This window comes from Tamandua tetradactyla, chromosome 16 (assembly GCF_023851605.1).
Source record: "Tamandua tetradactyla isolate mTamTet1 chromosome 16, mTamTet1.pri, whole genome shotgun sequence".
Classification (NCBI taxonomy): Eukaryota; Metazoa; Chordata; class Mammalia; order Pilosa; family Myrmecophagidae; genus Tamandua; species Tamandua tetradactyla.
The window spans coordinates 72908942-72931560 of NC_135342.1; the positions used below are offsets into that span (position 1 = coordinate 72908942).

Here is a 22619-nt window from a genome sequence, read left to right on the forward strand (position 1 = left end):
TACTTGCTCCAGCTTGTGCTTCGGAGGACCTGGCAAAGTGACCCACCCGACTTGCCCAGGAGCCATGGCAAAGAAGGGCCTTGTAATTTGCATCCTAGTTGTCACCTTACTCCTGGATCAGACGTCCAGCCACACGGCCAGACTAAAAGCCAGGAAGCATAGCAAACGGCGAGTAAAAGGTAACAGGATTTCCCCAAGCCAAATTCTAGGTTCGCTCAGTGTGGGGAGGTGATGGGCTGTGTTAATTTCCAGACAACTCCAGGAAATAGTCCGAGGTCACCGCACCATGCCATTGTGGGCATATGACATTTCAGGGGTTGGAGGGAACTTTTGGTTCTCTGGGACAGTTTGATATTTGTAAGAATCATGTGGTGGGGCTTTTTTTTTTTTTTCAACAGAGAAAAGTATTTTATGAATATAAAATATTTCCCTATTGTAGAGCTATTGTCAGATGGGCTTGGAATGTACAATGTTCTTTAATAGAAGCTCCTCTGGTCACATGGACGGCTGCTATTCTGAGTGATGGATCAGCAGAACATATTGGTTATTAGAGCACAGTGTTTTAGTTGTAGATGTTGTGTGACTCTGTCCAAATAGATATTGGTAAGATAACTATAGTCTTATTAAATGTAGAGTAGACGATAAAGCTATTGGTAATTGCAGTTTTCTTTTCTGCCACCGGTTATCGTGTAGATATATTTCTATGTGTCTGGCAGTGTAAGAACAATCTGTACTGTATATTTGACTTTTTTCTTGTCATATACAAAGAAATAGAACCTCTCTTTAACTTAAAAATACCTCAATGCACAAAGTCATGTGGTTTTGTGATGACATTTTAATGCAGAATTGACTCTCTAAGCAATCCCACATGTGGGGCGGCTGGATTTGGGTTAAGAGGTTTAAAAGTTGCAGAGAACAAGGATGATGATAACTTGTTTGCAGGATACTGAAACCAGAGCAAAAAAGCATCAAGGCATGGAGTGGTCTTCACTCATCCTCAGACTGATTCGTTGTCATATCTTCAGGATATTTTCAGTGAAATGTTGCAGTGCTAGTTCCTTAACCATTTCACTTCATTTGTAACAAAACATAAATTTACCAAAAAATCAAAGTCTTAATTGGACACTGAACACAGGCAGACCAGAAGAAAGGGTGGGGGGTGGGGGGTGGGGGTGTCTTTTTGTTGTTGTCGCTGTTTTGTTTTGGGATTAAGAGGTGCCCTTTTATGTTCATTCTATTTTATGACATGAGCATAGCAGCATATTAAATAGCAGCTCACTTACGTGTATAAAATTCCAAACTGTGCATTTGTGTGTGTGAGTATGTACACGTAGATAATAAAAACTAAACTCCTTATTTCTGGGTGGTGAGATTTTTTGTTCTTTTTTGTTTTTGCTTCACTGTATTTTAAAAATAAAAATTAACATATTACCTGTAGACACACAAAAAATTAAAGATCGTTTTATAAGTAAGATTCAATCAAATAATTTGCAAGCAGCTTATAAAGTTAATAGGGCACCTAAATTCTTGATAACCGGCCTATATAAAAAAAGAAATGTAAACCTCAAATTACCCCTGGCTTTCTTAGAGGAATAAAACTAGCAATTTGTACAGAAAAAAAGAAGTGCCCTTTCTGGGGTGGGGTGGGGGGGTGGGGGGGGTTCATTTATAAAATTTAGATCTGTTGCCAGGTTTCTTAAGTGGATTTTTTTTCCTTATAAAATATATTTGCAGGTTACCTTTTTAAATGAAAGATTTAAATCGTTTTCATGAGTGGGTGAAGTATATTGCTGAAGATGAGTGCAGGGGAAGGAGGAAGAAAGAAAGGCAAACTGGGTGACGTGGAAAATTTTAGGGAGTGGCAAAGTGGTGACCACCCAGGAGTGATGTGGTGGGGTGAGGAAGGGAAAGGAGTGTGTGTGTGTGTGTGTGTGTGTGTGTGTGTGTGTGTGTGTTGTCTGTTGTCTGTGACGGTGTTTCTGAAGTGATAGCAGTTTAGCTCATATCCAAGTTTCTCCTTTCTCTCTCTCTCTCATACACACATATACCTTTTTGTTTGCTTGTATAACTGAATGGGTACATATTTTAAATATCATCTCCCAAAACAGTTTTTTCCAAGTAGAATCGAATGTAAGTGAAGCAATAAACCTAGACTTGCCAAAGAGTTGTCTCTCTCCCTCTCACACACAACTCACACACACACATGCACACACTTAAATACCAAGAAATAATTCCAAAGTTTATGAAATCAAAAGTGAGAGCCTTTTTCCTGCCCCAATCTTCCCTACAGAATTACCTACTATCAACTATTGAGTGATAGTACTTTCAGAAATTTTTAAATGTACAATTAAAAATCGACATTTTAACAAAAGAAAAATTGACCTATTATTGGGAGGTAAATGCATTTATTTCATCTATTAAATCTTGGATAGCTATCAGTGTAAGGCATACCTCATTCCTTTTTTTAAAAATGTGTGTCTCTACATTTACTTTTTTCTCTGTCTATACAAATACACACACAGAAGGCAGATATGTGATACGTATATAATAGGAAATTTTGCTCACAGCTTTTGTTTTGTTTTGGGTGCACAGGCTGGGAATTGAACCCGGGTCTTCCACATGGCATGTGAGAATTCTACCATTGAACTACCTGTGCAGCCTACCTCGTTTTATTTTTTTTTAACATGGGCCAGCACTGGGAATTGAACCTGGGTCTCTGGCATGACAGGCAAGAACTCTGCCATGAGCCACCGTGCCTACCCCCTACCTCATTCCTTTTTAACAGCTGTATAATATTCCACAAAATGGGTGGGTGATGACTTATTTATGCTGTTCTTAGTGAACTTTTACATGTTTTCAATCCATCTCTTTTTGATACAATGCCCAAGAAGCTGTTTGGTGCATATAGATTGATTCCCATATGTGGTAGTTAGATTCAGTTGTCAGCTTGGCCAGGTGAAGATGCCTAGTTAAATTGCTGTGGACATGAGCTGATCGGTTGCTGATTACATCTGCAGTCAGTTAGTTAGGAGGTGTGCCTGCTGCAATGAATGATGTTTGAGTTAATTGTCTGGTGCTTAAATGAGAGAGCTCAACGCAACACAGCCCAAGCAGCTCAGCATACCTCATCTCAGCACTCACAGCTCAGCCCAGGCCTTTGGACATACAGAAAGAAATCACCCGGGGGAAAGTTGTTGGAACCCGAGGTCTGGAGAGAAGGCCAGCAAAGCCCATCCTGTGCCTTCCCACATAAGAAAGAACCTCAGTGGAAAGTTAGCTGCCTTTCCTCTGAAGAACATTACATCAGCTAAATAAATCCCCTTTTATTGAAAGCCAATCCGTCCCTGGTGTGTTACATTCTGGTAGCTAGCAAACTACAACACCATACTAGGATGCTATTATAACTTTCTAGAAATAAAATTATAGGTTAACATACTTTCTAATTGTCTCCCCAAATGATAGTACCAGTCCATCCTCCCATCTTCAGAGAAGAATACCCATTCCCACTCACCTTGCCAACCCAAAAGCATATCATTGGCATATGATATCATATTTGGCCTTACCAATCTGACTAAAAAAAAAAAATCTTTTTTTAAAATTTGCATTTCTTTGGTTGTTAGGGAGGTTGAGCATTTTTCATATGTTTATTGCTTACTTCTTCTGGGAATTATTTCTGCATTTCTAAGTGGTACTTACTTTTAGAGAAGAGTAATAATACAATGAACGGAAGCCTTCTCTTGGACTAAAATTGAAATGGAGTGATTTAGCTCCAAACATAAGATTTTCCTGATAGTTACTTCCTAGGTTTCCAATTATGTGTTGCATTAGTGAATAACACACATTATTTACAATGAAATAGTTGGTTGATTTTTCCTCTGTTCGTTGTGGACAAAACACATCCATATTAGCCACAAAGGACTGAAGCAAAAACCCAAGGCACTTGGATAATGACTTCCAGAAGCCTAATTTTAATCTATATGTCTTCATGTTAATTATAATGTTCACAGTGGCCTCCCAACGGAAACCACTTACTTAAACAGAATGAAACAAAGCTGAGAGAGACAGGGGATGACATTTGTAGAGCTGACAACTTGTGACTTGGAAGTAAAGTCTTTAGTGGTTTTTGCAAGTCTGGTCCTGCACAGCTGATGCTTTTGCTCTCTGAATGCACCCTTATCTTTATTCTGGATTGAACGGACCCATCAAGGAAATCTTTGGGTTACTGTATTTCTAAACTGAGCAATTGGAGGCTTTGGGAATTAATGTGAGACATTAAGTGAAATGGAGGATGGAGCCATTGCTGGATACCCAGGAAGTCATTTTCCTAACCCAACGGTGAAACACATGGTTTAAGGAATAAATGTTTAAGGGGACAGCAAATTAGCATGAGTGGATTTTCAACCATTCTGAAACATCTAGGACAGAAACCAGATTCTCTATATGGCATCCTCACAAAGAGGCAGTTGGGGACCATTCAGTTCAATCTTTAAGCATCGTCTCTGTCTGAGGCTAAGGAGGTGTGTCCTAGGGACCAAAGAGGTAAAAGCAATCACTAAACAGAAGCAGCTGGAAGGGAGAGAGGGAGAAGAGGCTCGGAGTCAGTGAGATTCAAATCCTGGCTGCACCTTACTAGCTGGGAGACCTTGGATAGGTTCATTCATCTTTCTGTGTCTCTATTTCTTCTTCTGTGAAATGGGGATATTGGTAGTATCTACTTTATAAGATTAATGAAAGAATTAAGCTCTGGCACACAGAGTTTGGTGATTTTTAATTTTTATCATTTTTTATAATTCCTGCCTTTGAAGATTTACAAGCTGCTGCTAAAAGAGGCCCCATCAGGTCTAGAATTTTGACTTCTTCATCTCCCCATTAGGCACCCTTGTTTCAGGTTGATCAAGATCTGCAAAGATTCTTCAGTCTCATCTGTGGACATTCAAGACCAAATAAGTTGCTAATTCCTAATGGAGATGTATTTTCACATGGTGCTTTATCACTCTCTTTCCCTCCTCTTTGGTTCCTGCTTCTCCATGGAGATCCCTTTGCCCTGCTAGGAGCTGCCATACCTGACACATCGCTGTGTCCAGTGACTGGGGACAGAGGATTATGGGCCAAAAGAAATCAGAGTCAGAGTTCTGCCACTTGTCTGCCACGCCACTTAGTACATTGAACTCATCCTCCTTCTTCAATGGGAATTTCATTTTCCTCCTTTCATAGCTATTCTTAAAGAGCAAAGGAACATTTCATTCATCCAGCAGATATCATTAATGAATTATTATTATGTGCCAGGTATTGTGTTAAGCATCACAGGTACCATAAATAATAAATCAACTGACATAAAGTAAAATAATTATAGACAGAAGAAAGTGCTCTGAAGAAAAATAAACAATCATCAAAGAAAGAAATAATGGGAGGGATACTAATCAAGAGAGGAGGATTAAAAAGATCCTTTCAGAGGAGGACATATTTAAACTGTATCTTGATGAGAAGAAAACTAGGGCAAGAGTGTTGAAGCAGAAGGAACAGAAATACCAGGATCCTGAGTTACAACAGAGCTTGTTCTAGGATGCCTCAGAAATCCATCCTACCTAGAGAGGAAGTCTTACAGGATGGGACTGGAAAGTTAGGAAACCCACCTTACAGAAGGACTTGGCAGTAATTACAGCTCTTGGGAATTTCCGTGTACAAGTTACCATCATGCATTATTTTTATATCAACTAGGCTTGGTTTCATTAAAACCACCCTCTCCTTGGATTCTGGAATCCAAAACTTTATTGTGACTTTAAAAATTTTAATTTATGCTTTTCATTCCTTCTATCCCACTCCACCCTAAAATTTCACCCAGAAAAGGATGGCGATCTGAAGACTCAAGTTGAAAAGCTCTGGAGAGAAGTCAATGCGCTTAAGGAAATGCAAGCTCTGCAGACAGGTAAGACTGTACCTCATTGATGGTTGTCCCAAAAGAGGTGGGAAAAGAAACAGTGATTGCCAACAATTTAAAACATATTTAGAGTACATGTCGAGGTCTGGGTGACATCTTTTAAAAAGAGACATTGACAAGCTAGAGATGTGTCCAAGCCCGAGGACCCAAAAGCTGAGGAGATGACTGTTTTGGAAAATCAGGTTAATTTGTCACCCCATTCTTCTATATACGGGTGGTATAGAAATTAAAACAGGCATTTCAGAAATACATTTTCAGTAATTCTTTTCTAAAGGACATTGAAACATTTGAAGCAATTATTAACCAGCTAAAATAATAGGGATTTACTGGGTGTTTACTAAATGCTGACCAGGAGACCTGCTGAGATTCAACTAAACACAGGATCAGAAGACTCACTCAGCGTGAGATCCTCCTGGCAGGGCAATGGTGAGGAACCACAGCTAGACAGCAGGGCAGTGCCTGGCCTTCTTTCTCTGTGGGAGTAGAATCCGAGGAGAGGGTGGTTTTAATGAAACCAAGCCTAGTTGATATAAAAATAATGCACGATGGTAACTTGTACATGGAAATTCCCAAGAGCTTGTAATTATTAACAGGTCCTTCTGTAAGACAGGTCTTACTGTGCAGAGCTCCACAAGGAGCTAGTCTTCCAGGTCCTCTAGGGCTGAGGAAATGAGTCCCACTGGGTAGGACAGTCTCAGCCTTTACATGTCTCATACTCCATAGAAGCAACTCTGGTAGTAACTCCAAAAGCAAAGCTTCCAGGGTCCCAGTAAGGGACCTGCGCAATCACAAGAGTCACCACCTTCAGGGAAGCCTAAAGTAACAGCTTTCTATCAAGTATTTATAGCTGCCAGGTCAAGGGCATATTACTGATAAGGGGTCATTTTTACCCTATACTGTGTTCCCTGATACTAGGTGACATGCTCCCTTTATCCGGTTTCCAACATGATACCCTAAAACTGTCCTTATGTTTGGTTTATCCTGGATAATCAAAACAATATGTCCAGGGCTTGAGTTATCTGAGTAAGAAAACCACTATCTCTCCACGTACAATCTCATGCTTGTTTTTTACTTCTTATAAAATGTCATCCAGTTCCAAAAGTCCCAAGGAAATTCAGCATATAATATAACTACACAAACCAGCAAGCATGTGTATATCAAAGCAGTACATAAAGAGGCTTAAGGCAATGGTTTGAGTGTTGGGCAGACCTGGGTTTGTGCAGCTGTGAATCCATGTGCTAGGTGAGCTACATACTTATGCAATAAAGTTGTTAGAGATAACAATTTCTTTATGATTCATTATCCTGATATGTAAAAATGACAGTGTCTGGCCCATTACAAAAATCTTCAATCAATATTAATTCATCATTCTTATTATACATCTTTCCCTCCATGAATATTTATTGCTATTTGTCAGGTCCACTCGTAGGCATTTTATGCTCAAAAAAACATTTTATAATGTTAAATTTCACTTCTTCACAGTCTGTCTGCGAGGCACAAAAGTTCACAAGAAATGCTACCTTGCCTCAGAAGGCTTGAAGCATTTCCATGAAGCCAATGAAGACTGCATTTCCAAAGGAGGGACCCTGGTTATCCCCAGAAATGCTGACGAAATCAATGCCCTGCGAGACTATGGCAAGAGAAGCCTGCCAGGTGTCAATGAGTTTTGGCTGGGCATCAACGACATGGTCACCGAGGGCAAGTTTGTTGATGTCAATGGAGTTGCCATCTCCTTCCTCAACTGGGATCGAGCACAGCCTGGTGGTGGCAAGAAGGAAAACTGTGCCTTCTTCTCCCAGTCAGCGCAGGGCAAATGGAGTGATGAGGTGTGCCGTAGCAGTAAGAGATACATATGTGAATTTATCATCCCTTAATGGGTCCTTCTCAAATGTGGCTTCTGAGCAAGATCTGTCATGATTTACAGGCTGTTAGTCCCCAAGAATAAGAAGTGCAGCCCAGGAGTTTGTGTGTATAGGAGGAAAACAGAGCCTGTCAGGTTTGCTACCACTTTTCATTGTGATTTCTCCATCCGTGGGATAGAGGGGATCGGAAATGGCAATCCTGCCATGTGCACGCCATTACAACGGTTTCTGCAAAATGGGCAATCACGCTCTTCTCTCTTTTTCCCTCTCACCTGCATGCACTCAGTCCATTTTAAAAATATGATAACCATGCATTTCTTCAATCCAGCAAAGCAAGCTTAGGCTACCTGGATGATTTGGTCTTAAAAGTTTTTGTATATATTTGTTTAATGAGAATGCCCTAAATCAGAGATTCTGGCTGCCATATAATCCAGTAACTTTTTCGTCTGATGCTTGAGCTGTTCAATCCTGGCAGCAATACGTTCGTAGTCTGTTACCCGGCCCTTTCTTTGTATATATGCTGCCCATTGCCTTTAATTAGCTGCAGCTCCTGGTGACACATCCGTCTTGTTTGCTTATCCCCAACCCTTTTTTCTTTGGAAGTTCCAAGTCAGCGATCCAGAAACCTGAAAGGAATTGATAAAGTAACATATTTGGTCAATTTCCATTCCCGGCAATATATTACAATTTCCAGCTTGAATGGGAAGCTCTAAGGCAGAATAGGAGCAGCAGATTAGGTGGAGAAAGAGAATAGAAAAAAGAAACAAAACTACTTTCCCCTTCCTATAGTACCCTTACTCTGCCTTTATGAAATCAAGCGTGGATGGAATATAAACGAGTTTCCTTTTCACATTCTTTATATACTTATATATTTCAACCATCATATATTTAATGATGGGGCAATCTATCTTTGGAGCCTGAAAATTGGATTTAAGATACTATTTTGGAGCTGCACATACATGCAATTTTTTATTCTGTCAAATGCTATTCCTTCCAAGTTGTTTTACTAGATTGTATGAAGTAACTTCATTGCTTAATATGAAATTACAAAGTCTAGGCTTGGGGTAGATGGAATTTTTTTTAACATAGAACAAGGCAGTTCTAAATATATTCTGTTCTTCAAATAAATGTCTTTTTATTCTTTAAATGTTGAATGAGTTTGTGAGCATTATCCTGCTCTGCAAATGTTAACTAAGGGTGCTTGGAGTTAAATTTTAGTTCGTTTCATTGCACACTAATAAAGACTGAATTCTGATCAAAGTGGATGTATCTGGATGTTGATTACATTTATTCAAATTATATTGACTTACATTAAGCATGGTAAAATTTGGAAAAAAAAATTCTGTATTTGCTCAAACTGGCGATTCAGGTGTTCTCAGAGAACAGACAGTTTTACCTGATAGTAAAGAGGTAAAGTCTGAGGGTGGGGGTGGCTGGGGGGAGCTTTAAAAAGTAAGCACTCTCACAATTACCCTTGGTTGGTCTGGCCAGCTCCCTCCTCCAACACAACCTTTGTCTCCTTAAAGAAAATGACAAGAATGAAATTAGTAGTCATTCTTGCATTCTCTTCACTTTCCTGGCTCTGTGAGAAATTCGTTATATAATTGTCACTTCTCCTCAAGTGACACTTGTCACTGCTCCTGGCTGTGGGAGCCAGGCTCTAGATAGGCTGTAGAGGAACAAACTCAAGGCAGGAGATGCCCTCAGTCACATGCCAGGAGGTGGTAGAGACCTTACCCGAATCAGCTGATTCAGGATCTACAGGCTTCGTAACCATGGAGACGTGGTGATGAAGTTACTGTTGTCAGACAAGCCATGGGGACAGGTTCTCCTTTTTCATCTGTGGTAATGATCTGGGCAAAGCACTGCCCTGGAGGTGGCATTGAGTCTTTGGCCCCTGCGTGGAGTAAGGTGTCTGCCCTTCCACTTCTCCTTGAAAGGGCTGAAAAGACAGCATGGTTCACATGAGACCACTGCCAACTCTTGGGACCCCAGAAGATGGGTTAGTAATAGCATCCTCCCCACAGCAGCCCAATGAGAAGGAGGAAGAGACAATGCCTAAGTCAAAGGAACAGATGAAGGTTAATGGGGGAAATCAAGACTTCAGATGATGGGAGATGGACAGGACTGGATGGAGTGGTTTAGCTGTCTTTAAGAAGAAATGAACTAAACAAGTTCAGCAAGGTGGCAGGATAAATTAATGTGCAAAGTTCAGATTTTTGCACATAAAATTAATGTGCAAAAATCAATAACATTTCTATTCATAGGCAATGAGTTAGCTGAGGAGTCAGTTAAGGAAAAAGTGCCATTCAAAATAGCAACTAAAAGAGTCAAATGCTTAGGAATGAACTTAACTAAGGATGTAAAGGACTTGTACATAGAAAACTACATAACATTGCTAAAAGAAATCAAAGGAGATCTAAATAGGTAGAAAGATATTCCCTGCTCATGGATAGGAAGGTTAAATATAGTTAAGTTGTCAATTCTCCCCAAATTGATCTACAGATTCGACAGAGTACCAATCAAAATTCCAACAACCTACTTTGAGGATTTGGAAAAGCTCACTACCAAGTTCATCTGGAAGGGAAAGAGACCCCGAATAACTAAAATCATCCTAAAAAAGAACGAAGAGGGAGGATTAATACTCCCAGACTTTAAAATCTAAAGTGGTCAAAACAGTATGATACTGGCACAAAGATAGACGCATTGACCGATGGAATCAAATCAAGAGTGCAGAAATAGACCACAAAATCTATGGTCCACTGATTTTTGACAAGGACCCAAAATCCTCTGAATTGGGACAAAATACTCTCTTCAGTAATCGGGCATGGAAGAACTGGATATCAATAGCCAAGAGAATGAAAGAGGACCCCTATCTTACAAAGTAGATCAAATACTTAAATATAAAAAGTAGCACCATAAAACTTCTAGAAGAAAATGTAGGAAAACATCTTCAAGACCTACTAATAGGAGGTAGCTTCCTTAACTTTACACCCAAGCACGAGCAACAAAAGAAAAAACAGATAAATAGGAACGCCTCAAACTCAAATGTTTCTGCACCTCAAAAGACTGTGAAAAAGGTGGAGAGGCAGCCAACTCAATGGGAGAAAATATTTGGAAATCACATATCACAAAGGTTTGATTTCCTGTATATACAAAGAAATCATACAACTCAACAACAAAAAAACAATCCAATTATAAAATGGGTTAAAGATCTCAATAGGCATTATTCTGAAGAGCAAATACAGATGGCTCAAAAGCAAATGAAGAGATGCTCATTTTCACTGGCTATAAGGGAAATGCAGATCAAGATTACAATGAGATACCACCTCACACCTATAAGAATGGCTGCTATAAACAATCAGGAAATTATAAATGTTGGAGAGGATGTGGAGAAACTGGGACACCTATGCACTGTTGGTGGGAATGTACAATGGTGCAGCCATTATGGAAGACCGTTTGGCGGTTCCTTACGAAACTAAGTATCGAGCTGCCCTATGACCCAGCAGTAGCACTACTTGGTATATACCCAAAAGAGTTGAAAGCAACAACACAGACAGACATTTGCACACCGATGTTCATAACAGCATTATTCATAATCACCAAAAGATGGAAACAAACCAACTGCCCATCAACAGACAAGTGGATCAACAAAATGTGGTACATATATACAATGGAATATTATGCAGCAGTAAGACAAAATGATGTCCTGAAGCACATGACAAGATGGATGAACCTTGAGGACATAATGCTGAGTGAAATTAGCCAGACACAAAAGGACAAATACTGTATGATTCCACTTTTATGACCAGCATGAAGGTATAATCAGAGACTTATAATATAGAATATAAGGTTCTTAGAGATACATAGAAGCTAGAGATGGGTGAACTGTTAGCTAATGAGGTTGAACTCCAATGTAAGGGAATAGATAGGAGTGAAGGTGATTGTCTAGTGGGTCTAGAAGTAATATTACCATAATGAAGATGAACAAGATTGAAAGGGTTGTATAGACCTATGTGTCCCACTGACTCACACTAGAAATATGAATGAGTTCTTATAAGAATTACTTCAAACATATGATTCTTGTATAAAGGGTGCTTAAGTCCAGGGTACAGGGGGAAAACTGCTATTGCATGCTATGAGTGAAGTGCAAAAGGAAACCATCAGCAGTACCACAGCAACAGCAGAGGCAAATAATGAGGTGAGGGACAAGAGTTAAGAGGAGGTTTAGATTTCCTATTTGGTGAGGATGTGTGTTTATTGGTTTTCTGTCTCTTGGGGACAATGAATATTGATGGGTGGACTTTGGGCCCTCTACATAATGCCCAATGAATGCAGATGGCTGAAGGATGCACTAATGGAGAAGTAGATTGGCAAACGATGGTGTATACTTATGAATGAAGGTTGTGCTGCTACAAAAAGGAACAATGTCGTGAGGCATGTGACGATGTGAATGAACATGTGGGACATTTGGTGAGACAAAATAAGCCAGAAACAAAAACAACAATGTTATGATCACCTTTAGAAAATGCTTATGAAAAAATAGGGGCCTAGATTGTAACCTTTTAGAGCAGACACACTAAGTCCAGAGTGGTGATTATTTCTGGATTCTGAGACGCTCTTATACATATATATGTATATATATATATATATTTAGAGATAAGAACGAAGCTGAACAGATTGGGGTTAAAGTAATTCAGAACATAAGGGTAAGGAAGAGAATCACACATACTCTTTGAGACCAATAAAAGAAAAGTTTATTTGATCTGGAACTGAAATTTTCTATAGTACATAATTTAATTCAACCTATCTTTATAGCTCATTTGAACAACTGAAACACAGAAAGCACAAAATGAGAAAGAGGTCCTTTGATTCCTGTATAGATTATTGTAATACCCAGAAACATCATAGAGTATATTAACCTGATAATCAAAAAGTATTGGCAAAGTCCCCCTAGGGAGGGGAGAAAGACTATGGAGTTATTAAACCTTACAATCAGGCAATCCCCTGAGACTATGTCAAACTTTAGGGACACCCAAATCAATAGGCCATGCTCTCCATCATGAGGCTTACTCTTGTGAAGCTTATGTAGGTAGCATAGAAGCTTAGACTACCTATAGGCATGCCTAAGAGTTATTTCTGGAGGACCCCTGTTGTTGCTCAAATATGGCCTCAATCTCTCTAAGCCCAACTCTGCAAGTGAAATCATTGCCCTCCCCCCAATGTGAGACATGACATTCAGGAGATGAAAGTCTCCCTGGCGACATGGGAGACGACTCCCAGGGATGAATCCAGACCTGGCCCCATGGGATCAACAATTCCATCCTGACCAAAAGGGGGGAAAGAAGCATAATTAAGAAAGTATCAGTGGCAGAGAGAGTTCAATTAGAATCGAGAGGCTACTCTGGAGGTTGCTTTTACACAAGCTTCAGGTAGACCTTGCTACCTATCATAACCTGCCAACCCCCAACCAGGACCATTCCAGCCAATCCTAAAGAACACCTAGGGCAATTTATACGATTCCACAAGAGTTCCAGGCACTATAGTACCTTGCCAGAAACCTACAACCTCCAGTTGGGTCCCTAGTTCAGATAAGTCCTGACACCTAAGAACGTCAGATAGTTCCATCTCCCTACCCCATATTAGTGACAGACCCTTCCAATATCAAAAATTTAGAATTGCCATAGCCAAAAGAACCCCAATGAGAGGTATGAAAGATCAAAGGTGATGGTGGAATTATACATAGAAGATAGGACTTAAATGAATATGAATGCTAAATCATTAAATTAATATCTCGTTTAGTCTCCAGTATTTTAGAGCAGCTAGAAGTAAAAACCTAAAATTGTGAAATTGTAATTCATGTCAAAGTCTGAAATATGTTCTACAACTAATTGTGGTGCTGTGCTTGGAAATTTATAGCTGTTTTTTGTATATATGTTATTGTTCACAAAAAAAGAAGGAAAAAAAGTCAACTGTGATGATAAAGTATTTAAGCCCTCTAGCCTCCTATATTCTGGAGCAGCTAGAAGGAAAAATATGAGAGGATCGTATGGTAGCTCATGACAAACTCTGGGATCTGTCCTGTAACCACTCTTTGAAGAGTACTTTGAAATCTATTGCTTTTTTATTTCTTTGTTTTGTATATATGTTATACTATACAATAAAAAAGTTTAAAAAAAGAAGAAATGAATTGGTTTGTCGCTAGTCACACGCAGGGCTTTATTATTTAGTGACTCAACCAGTGAAAAGTCACACCCACAAGATCGCCTTACCTAGATTCCCCGTTTGCCTGTTGAGCACTGTCTAGTTAAGAACAATTCCAGGCAGGAGTGATGAACAGGTTTTAACTCTTAGGCCAACTCCTGTGTTTCCATGGACGCCACCTGGACTCGGGTGGAGCGGCACCCTGGAGCGGAAAAGGGGCCATGAACCCTTAAATAGGCAGTCTCACGAGTGCTTTAGGTGTCAGCATAGGTGTCACACCGGAATAGAAAATCGAGCATCTATATAAACAAATGGAAACTTTGTTTTTCACTTTTCTTATTTTGTAAATATTACTGTAATGAACATCTTTGTGATCAGTCTTTTTTTTTTGGCTTTAGATTTTTCTACCCTATTATGATAGATTTCCAGAAGTGGAATTGTTGAATCAAAGGGTAGGTGCTAAATTCGTATCATGGTGCTTAATTGCTTTCCAACGGAACTGTGTCATTCAAGAGGCAGCGTGTCCTGAAATGCTACTAAGTTTGGAGTCAGCCCGTCCTGGTTTGAATGTCAGCATCCACCTCCGCTAGCCCTGTGACCCTGCACAGGTCGTTTTACCTCCTGAATACTTTCCTGATACCTACATTTTATTCAATAAATAAAAATACAATGATCAAGTGGAGGGATTCGTAACATCCATAATATTTGCCTTAGAAAATAATAGTCGATTTGACAAATACTAATTATTCAGCTAAGCAAAGGAAAGACAAGGTGGCGCGCAGAGGGTTGGAAGAAGTTGCACGCATAGTAGGTCACGATATTATCACTTCTGGTACATTCACTTGGGTTACACAAATTCAAGCCGTGCTGAGAGCTGGGGACAGTGAATCACAGAAACAGAGGGAGACCAGCCTTACATTAAAAACCAGAAGAACCTGCAGTTACAAACTGTGACAGTGTCGGGGCCGGGCGGGGCGCAGCCCGCAGTGCGGCCTCTTCTGGCGATCGAGGCGGCGGTGGACCGACTGCGGGTGGCGCCCCCGCGCGACGGTGCAGGGGTGAGCGCGGGGCGTGTGGCACTGTGTCTCTTGGGACGAGCGCTGCAGCCGACTGACTTGGACGTGCGCAGTGTCCGCTGCCTCCGGCCACTTGGGGTGGACTTTCACAGCATGGAGAGGTTGCTGGCACCAGGGCCGCTTTCCCACCCAAGTAGGTGACTTCGTGGGGGAAGGAGCAGTGGTCTGGCTCCCACTTCCGGCTGGGCACCACGGTGAGAAGGGCCTTGTGGGGTGGGGGTGGGGGTGGAGGAGAGCTGACCTCCCTGTCTTAGCTGCCAGAGCCCAGGGCCAGCTGGCCACAGGGCCCAGTAACAACTGGTAGACACCTCCTCCCCACCCTGTAATTGCAAAGCCAGAGTTATCCAACCAGTTTTGTGACTGTGAGCAAACAGCTCACATGCTGAGACTCTTTCCTCATTTGTGACATGCAGGTAATATTTGGGAGCATCTAGAGTGGGATAGGACTCCCACTTCATTAAGGGTTTTTCGTGGGGATTTAATGAGACAAAGAAGATAGAAGGGAATTGTACAATCACCAGCTGCAAACTGATTTCCAAGAACTAGAGGGAAAATAAAAGGGGCTTCATCTTTTTAGAGACAATTGCTGAAAAATTAAATATCAAGTGACTCCGAGGAAAGAAGAAAATTTCCTGAGCAGTCAAAGAACAATGGGGAGAAAATTTAAATGACAGTGATTTTTCAAGGTGTAGAGTTAGCAGAATGAGCAACTAAATCAGCCTTTTGGAGAGTGAACCCTATAAATTCTAATATGTGATGCTTTTTAGCATGATGATATTTGAGAAACAAAAATGAGAGGTAGCTGTTTAACCTTATAACACCTTATGGTAGTTAGATTCAGTTGTCAACTTGGCCAGGTGAAGGTACTGAGTTCTGTTGGTGTGGACATGAGCCAATGGAAAGTGAACCTCATCTGTTGCTCATTACATCTGCAGTCGGCTAGGAGGCGTGTCTACTGTAATGAATGATGTTTGATTTAATTGGTTGGTGCTGAAATGAGAGCGCTCAACTTAGTACAGCCCAAGCAGCTCAGCATACCTCATCTCAGCCCTTGCAGCTCAGCCCAGGCCTTTGGAGATGCAGAAAGAAATCACCCTGGGGAAAGTTGTTGGAACCCAGAGGCCTGGAGAGAAGGCCAGCAGAGATCACCCTGTGCTTTCCCACATAAGAAAGAGCCTCAGCTAAAAGTTAGCTGCCTTTCCTCTGAGGAACTAATGAAATAAATTCCCTTTTATTAAAAGCCCATCCATCTCTGGTGTGTTGCATTCCGACAGCAAGCAAACTAGAACACACCTCTTTAACTGTATAATGGCCTCTTTGTATATAAAAACTTATATGGCACAATGAACTGTGACTTTTTAAAAAATAATTTTCTGAGTCCCACGTGTGATAAATTTATCTAGTGATTTTCCTGTGACCGTTCTATTTTTATCTTACAATGAGAATATGAATTGGGTTTTTATTATGTTGGTGTTGAGAAAACTGAGGCTCAAAGAGGTTAAGTTGTATGCTTATGGCTACACAGGTGAGAGGCTGTAGGGCTGGGAATGGATGCCTTCTGGGCCCAGCCATTTCCAACACCCCAGCTGCCTCTCTTCTGGTGGCATATTGCAGGTAAACATAAAATTAACATGTGGCTATACTATCTAACTGTAGTAAGATTAGTGTAGGTAAATCTAGAGAGCGGATTCTCAAGATCAAAGACAAACCTTTGGTTAAAAACCAAAGAAAACCAGGTACCAAGCAGTGGTAACTTGCAAAACAGATTAATGTTGTTTACTGCTATAATCGAGAGAACTTTCACAGTAATCAAAAACAAGGCAGACTTGGATCGAATGAAATACACGATTCATTTTGTCCACAAATCACAAGTATTTGTTAACCACATACCTAATAAAAATATATAAAGAAATCCTACAACTCAAAAATAAAGAGACAACCCAATTAAGAAAATGGGAAAAAGACATGAATAGACATTTTTCCAAAAAGAAAATACGAATGTCCAAAAAACACACGAAAAGATACTCAACCACACTAGTTATTAGGGAAATGCAAATGAACACCAGAATGAAATATCATTTCACACTTACTAGAATGACAAGTATTTAAAAAACAGAAAGCTACAAGTATTGGAGAGGATGTGGAAAAGTAGGAACTTTTATTCACTGTTGGTGGAAATGTAAAATGGTACAGCCATTGTGCAAGGTAGTTTGGTGGCTCCTCATGAAGTTAAGTATAGAACTTATATGCCACATGATGTGCAGTCCCTCTACTAGGTATTTACTCAGAAGAACTGAAAGTAGGGACACGAACAGACATTTGCACACTGATGTTCATAGCAGCATTATTCACAATTGCCAACTGATCAACTGATGAATAAGCAAAATGTGCTATATGCATATGATAGAATATCACTCAAACATAAGAAGGAATGAAGTCCTGATGCATACTACAGCATGGATAAACCTGGAGGACATTATGTTGTGTGAAATATGCTAGACACAAAAGGGCAAATATTGAATGATCTCATTAATTTGATCTAATTATAATAAGCAGACTGTCATGGTCAGGTTCATGTGTCAACATGGCCAAGTGGTGGTACCTGTTTGTCTGTTTGGGCAAGTGCTGTCCTGTCTGTTGCAATGAGGACATTTCATACAATTAAATCATGATCACGTCAGCTGCATCTACAGCTAATTCCGTTTGTAATCAGCCAAGGGGAGTGTCTTCTGCAGTGAGTGATGCTTAATCTAATCACTGGAAGCCTTTTAAAGAAGAGACAGGCTCTCTTCCTGCTTCGGCTGGCAAGCCTCTCCTGTGGAGTTCATCCAGACCCTCCATTGGAATCATCGGCTTCACAGCCTGCCCTGCAGATTCTGGACTCTGCGTTCCCATAGTCACGTGAGACACTTTTATAAATTTTATATTTGCAAGTGTTCCCTGTTGATTCTGTTTCTCTAGAGAACCCTAACTAATACACAGACTCATAAAGTTAAAATCTAGAATACAGTTATCAGAAGATAGAATGGGGGGGTAGAGAATGGGGAGCTGTTGCTTAAATTTGGACATAATTTCTATTTAGGTTGATTGAAAATATTTGGAAATGGATAGAGATGATGGTAGCACATTACTGTGAGTATAATGTAACAGTGCTGAATTTTCTGTGTGAATGTGGACAAAAGGAGTAATTTTAGGTTGTGTATGTTACTAGGATGAAAGCTAGAGGATAACACATGGGACTGCATAACAGTGAATGCTGTGGTGGACAATGTCTGTGGTTAATAGTACCAATATAAGAATGTTGTTTCATAAACAAATATACATCATTATTGCAAGCTTTTTAATAATAGGGTGGCATATGGGGGAAAAATACACCCAGTGCAAACTGTGGACTATCGTTAGTAATATTTTAATATTCCTTAAATATAAATAAATCTACAGAGACAGTATCAGATGAGTGGTAAACCATGCAAACAAACTCACCCAACTCTATACAGCAAGGACGCAGCCAGACTCTGGCCAGGCATTTGGAACCTGGAGCTGGTCTTTCTATCCATAGCACTGCCTGACTTCACACGTGGGCCAGGATGAGAATTCATTGTGCAGTACCCCATAGCATGCCCTTCCCAGTGCCTGACTCCTGGGAGATACTCAGTGAAGTCCTTCATTAACCAAAGGCTCACTAAGCCCCTTGGATGCTCCTGAGGCCAATGCTGGGCATAGAGAAGTGATAAGACAATGAAAGCTTGGTTTCATAGACACTGCCTTCTAATGGGAATACAGACAAAAATTAAGTTAAAAATACATAAAACTGTAGCTTGCAATGAGTGCTGAAAAGGGAATAAGCAGAATGCTGAAATAGAGAAGGCAGGGGTGGTAAAGAAGACTAAAGCAGTATTTTGGCCCTGGTGGGGACTCAAAATATCTATGACTTTAGATATACATGGAAAGGAGCAAGGCAGAATAGTAGCCAAATGCTAGGTAGATGGATAACTGGTCAACCAGCCCTTTCCTAAGAATGCTCGTCAGCTCACTGAAGTTGGCTTGGCAAGAGTGCTTATGCTATCCAGGTCCTGAATAATTTTTAAAAATGATATCACATTTACTACCTCAAAAAAATCATGAGATTGGACTTTGAAAGATGGAAATGTTCAGTCAGATAGGGTGAAGGAGATAGAAGACACCCTCTTTCCTTTGTAAAATAGTATGCTAGTCATTCGTATTGAACTCTTGAAAGTAGTTAAAATGGGCAGTTTTGAGTTGTATACATGTAATTATGATAAAAAATAAAAAAAAAAACCAATTTGCTAAGAAAGTCATGTGTGCATATGACTTAAATAGGCTGAATTTTATTTAGTCCTGGGAATGTAGAAAGTGTGAAAAGCTTACATTTCTGTTTTGTCGGTGGAAAAATCAAAGCTCTGGTCAAGTTAAGATTGGTATGTAAGCAGTAATCCAGGGTAGCACAGATTGTGTTCAAATCATAATTGCTTCTTAGCTCAGAAATGCCACGGCCACAGACAGACATTTTATGAGCTCTGTGGATATTTATTCAAGTATGCCTAGATAGGCTGATCTAGAGCTTTTGGTATTTGTTGGCAATTTTCTATGTTAGGAAAATATTTTTTAATCAGATGAACTTCATAGTGGTCAAAGGTCAAATAACTAAGTAAAATTAGCAGCAGCCCTGAATGAATGAATAACCACAAACAAACTAGAAAAGGAGGTTATCTCGGGTTGACAGCTCTCTAAATAAAAGAGCTGTCCATAGAATAAGAACAGTTATTTCATTATATGGTACAGATCACCTGGCTTAACTGCCTCAGAATTAAAAGGTTTCTGTGGGTTAGCAGTTGTTGGTGTATTGGGTATGGAGCGCTACGTCTTTTTGGGTATCAGATGCAATGCAGCAAAGCTGTTAAGGCTCTGAGGTCAGACAGACCCAGTTATGAATCAAGATTCTTCCGCTTACTACTTAACTAGGAACCATCCCAAGTTAGGGGAGCAAGTTAACTTCTCCAAGGTTCATTTTCTCATTTGTAGATGGTAAATATAATAGTGTTTTCCTCATTCAATTATTGTGAGAACTGAAGAAGACAATGTCTGTTGTCAATGCCTTGCGCACCCTTAGCAGATGCACATGAATGCTCGCTATTCTTGTTTCGTCTCATTGTCAGCACATTTTCCTATTGGTGAGAAGATGATACCCTCACACATACTCCACCCCAGGTGTCTATTGGCTTCTTTGTCATGACGAAGACACAGTATTTGTCATGGCAGGTGAGCGCACAGTCTGTGCATCTGGGAGTCTGGCCACAGTGTTGCTGACAACGCTGACAAATACTGGAAGGTAGCTTGGTTTAGAAAAAAGGAGTAGCAATTGTCAACCTGAGTTCATACATTGGTTCCACCAAAGACTAATGGCTAAATGAGATTAAGTAAATTTCTTAACCTCTGTTACTTAAGTCCTCCCCTAAAATATTGGATATAATTGTTCCAAGTTCAAAGGGTGATGGTTAAAGTGTCAAGTACATAACACCAAGTATATGTTCAGTTAGGTTTCCTTCCTGGCACTGGGTTTTGGGGTGACCCTGTTCTAAAGTCTCCCTATCCAGACCATATACTTTTTGGGTGGTCCTAATATAATCCAAAAGGGGAAAGCATAAGCAGAGGGTAGTAATTTTATTTCCACAAACACAGCTTGTGTGCTTATTACACAGAGAATAATCATGCAATCATAGAATGTAAGCAGGCTTGAGAGCCTAGGAATAAAGAGGTAATGGGTGTGTCACATCTCCTTGGAGATAATTTAATCAAAAGATTCCAACCTACGGTATTGAATCAGGATGAAAAGAAAGCTGCTCCCACAAGATTGGATCAGGATTAAAACATGACTTTTCTGGGGGTACGTAATGCTTTCAAACCAGCACAGGCAGCATGGGCAAACAGGTGCCTTGGGCATGTGGCAAGATATGGGGTAGACTGTGAAGGGAATGGGGAAGGGGATACTTTGGTCACTAAACTATCAGATTAGCCTTGGTAATCAGTCCTTTTCTCTCAGCTTCAGTTTCTTTCTCTGAAAAAGAAGGAAAGTGGTTGTTTCCTGGCTGCTAAAACAAATACCATGCAATGGGTTGTCTTAACAGCAATTTGTTGGTTCAAGGTCCCAGAAGTTTTCTTCCTCCCAGGGTCAGTATCTTCTAACCTGCCAGCAATCTTTGAGGCCCCTGGCTTGTCCAACATGTGGCACTGCACATAGCGATACCTTCTTTCTCATTCAGGTCCCACTGGCTTTAGCTTCTGGCTGCTCCTATGGCTTCTCTCTCCAGCTGACTTTCACCCTGTTTATAAAGGACTCCAGAAATCTGCATGAAAACCCAACCTGATCCAGTCGGGCCACACCTTAACTGAAGTAACATCTTAAAGAGATCTTATTTACAATGGGTGCCCACCCACCAGAATGGGCACCGAGCCCAATAGCATGTCCAGACTGGAGTATGCAAGTTAATGCACCACAGACATCTAACCAGAGTGCTCCTCCCCGATCTGAGAATTCTACCATGCCTTTATGCATAGTTGACTTTCCCTTCCAAAGCAAACAGGGAGCCCTTGCACCAGCTCTCTCTTTTCTCTTATCCTCCTCTGACATTTTGCTCACTGAACGAGAAATAGTCCCTTCTCCCATGCTTAAAGTTAAAAGGAATTTCCAGGGTTTTCTCTGGCCATTTACGGAGAATTCCTTAAAAAAAGAAATTGAGGGAAATTTCATACCACTGTGTAAATAAGGAAAAGCTCATCCATGGTATTTATTGAATATACGTCATACTTATTTGCTGTGTAGCTTCAATTTTCTGGTTAAAAAAAAAAAAGATGATTGGGAAGGTGGACTATAGCTACCTCCAAATGTTGAGATTATAAATAGGTTGGTCTGTTAGTTTCCTAGGGCTGTCATAATGAATTACTACAAAGTGGACTGCTTCAAACAACAGAGATTTATTTTCTCATCGTTCTGGAGGCTACAAGTCCAAAAGTTAAAGTATTGGCAGGAACAAGCTCTCTCCAACGGCTCCAGGAAAGAATCCTTCCTCGACTTTTTATAGTTTATAAACTGGCAATCCTTGGTGTTCCTTCACTTGTAGACATGGTGTCTTCTTCTCTGGATCTTTTTTCCTCTACTGATAGACACCAGTCATATTGGATTAAGGGCCTGCCCTACTCCAGTATAATCTCATTTTAACTAATCTCATCTGCAATAATCCTATTTCCAAATTGTCAAATTCTGATTTACTAGCTTAATAACTGGGGGTTAGGACTTCAATATATCTTATTTTGGAGGGGAATGCAATTCAATCCATAACATAGTGTATATGATTTTCAGAGCCCGGCACAGAGAAAATGCTCAATAAATCTTCATATCTCATTCCTTTAGTTTAAGCCCCAAAGGTAGCATAGGCCTATTGAGGTTACAGAGAACCTTGATTTTTTTTTGTATATTCCATAGACTTTAAACATGTAATGAATTACATAAATATTTGCAGC

At 40.2% G+C, this 22619-nt stretch overlaps 1 protein-coding gene and 2 long non-coding RNA genes across 3 annotated transcripts in view; 2 read left to right on the plus strand and 1 right to left on the minus strand.

The window, feature by feature from the left end:
- On the plus strand, window positions 1–8512 carry CLEC3A (C-type lectin domain family 3 member A). Its single transcript, XM_077133102.1, has 3 exons — window positions 1–179; window positions 5843–5926; window positions 7421–8512. The coding sequence occupies exons 1-3, from the start codon at window positions 65–67 to the stop codon at window positions 7810–7812; spliced, it is 591 nt and encodes a 196-aa protein (XP_076989217.1). The 5' UTR covers window positions 1–64; the 3' UTR covers window positions 7813–8512.
- LOC143659796 (uncharacterized) overlaps window positions 6540–22619 on the minus strand; it is a 26328-nt gene continuing 10248 nt past the window's right edge. The window contains exons 2-3 of the long non-coding RNA XR_013163749.1: window positions 9538–9742; window positions 6540–8426 (exon numbers count right to left, since the gene is read on the minus strand). This is a non-coding gene — a long non-coding RNA (uncharacterized LOC143659796). The remainder of the gene's footprint in view (window positions 8427–9537; window positions 9743–22619) is intronic.
- LOC143659799 (uncharacterized) overlaps window positions 15077–22619 on the plus strand; it is a 34808-nt gene continuing 27265 nt past the window's right edge. The window contains exon 1 of the long non-coding RNA XR_013163752.1: window positions 15077–15274. This is a non-coding gene — a long non-coding RNA (uncharacterized LOC143659799). The remainder of the gene's footprint in view (window positions 15275–22619) is intronic.

Coding starts and splice junctions, on each gene's coding strand:
- CLEC3A (XM_077133102.1), top strand. CDS start 65: ATGGCAAAGAAGGGCCTTGTAATTTGCATCCTAGTTGTCACCTTACTC. Junction 180..5,842: donor TAGCAAACGGCGAGTAAAAG/GTAACAGGATTT, acceptor AATTTCACCCAG/AAAAGGATGGCGATCTGAAG. Junction 5,927..7,420: donor AATGCAAGCTCTGCAGACAG/GTAAGACTGTAC, acceptor ACTTCTTCACAG/TCTGTCTGCGAGGCACAAAA.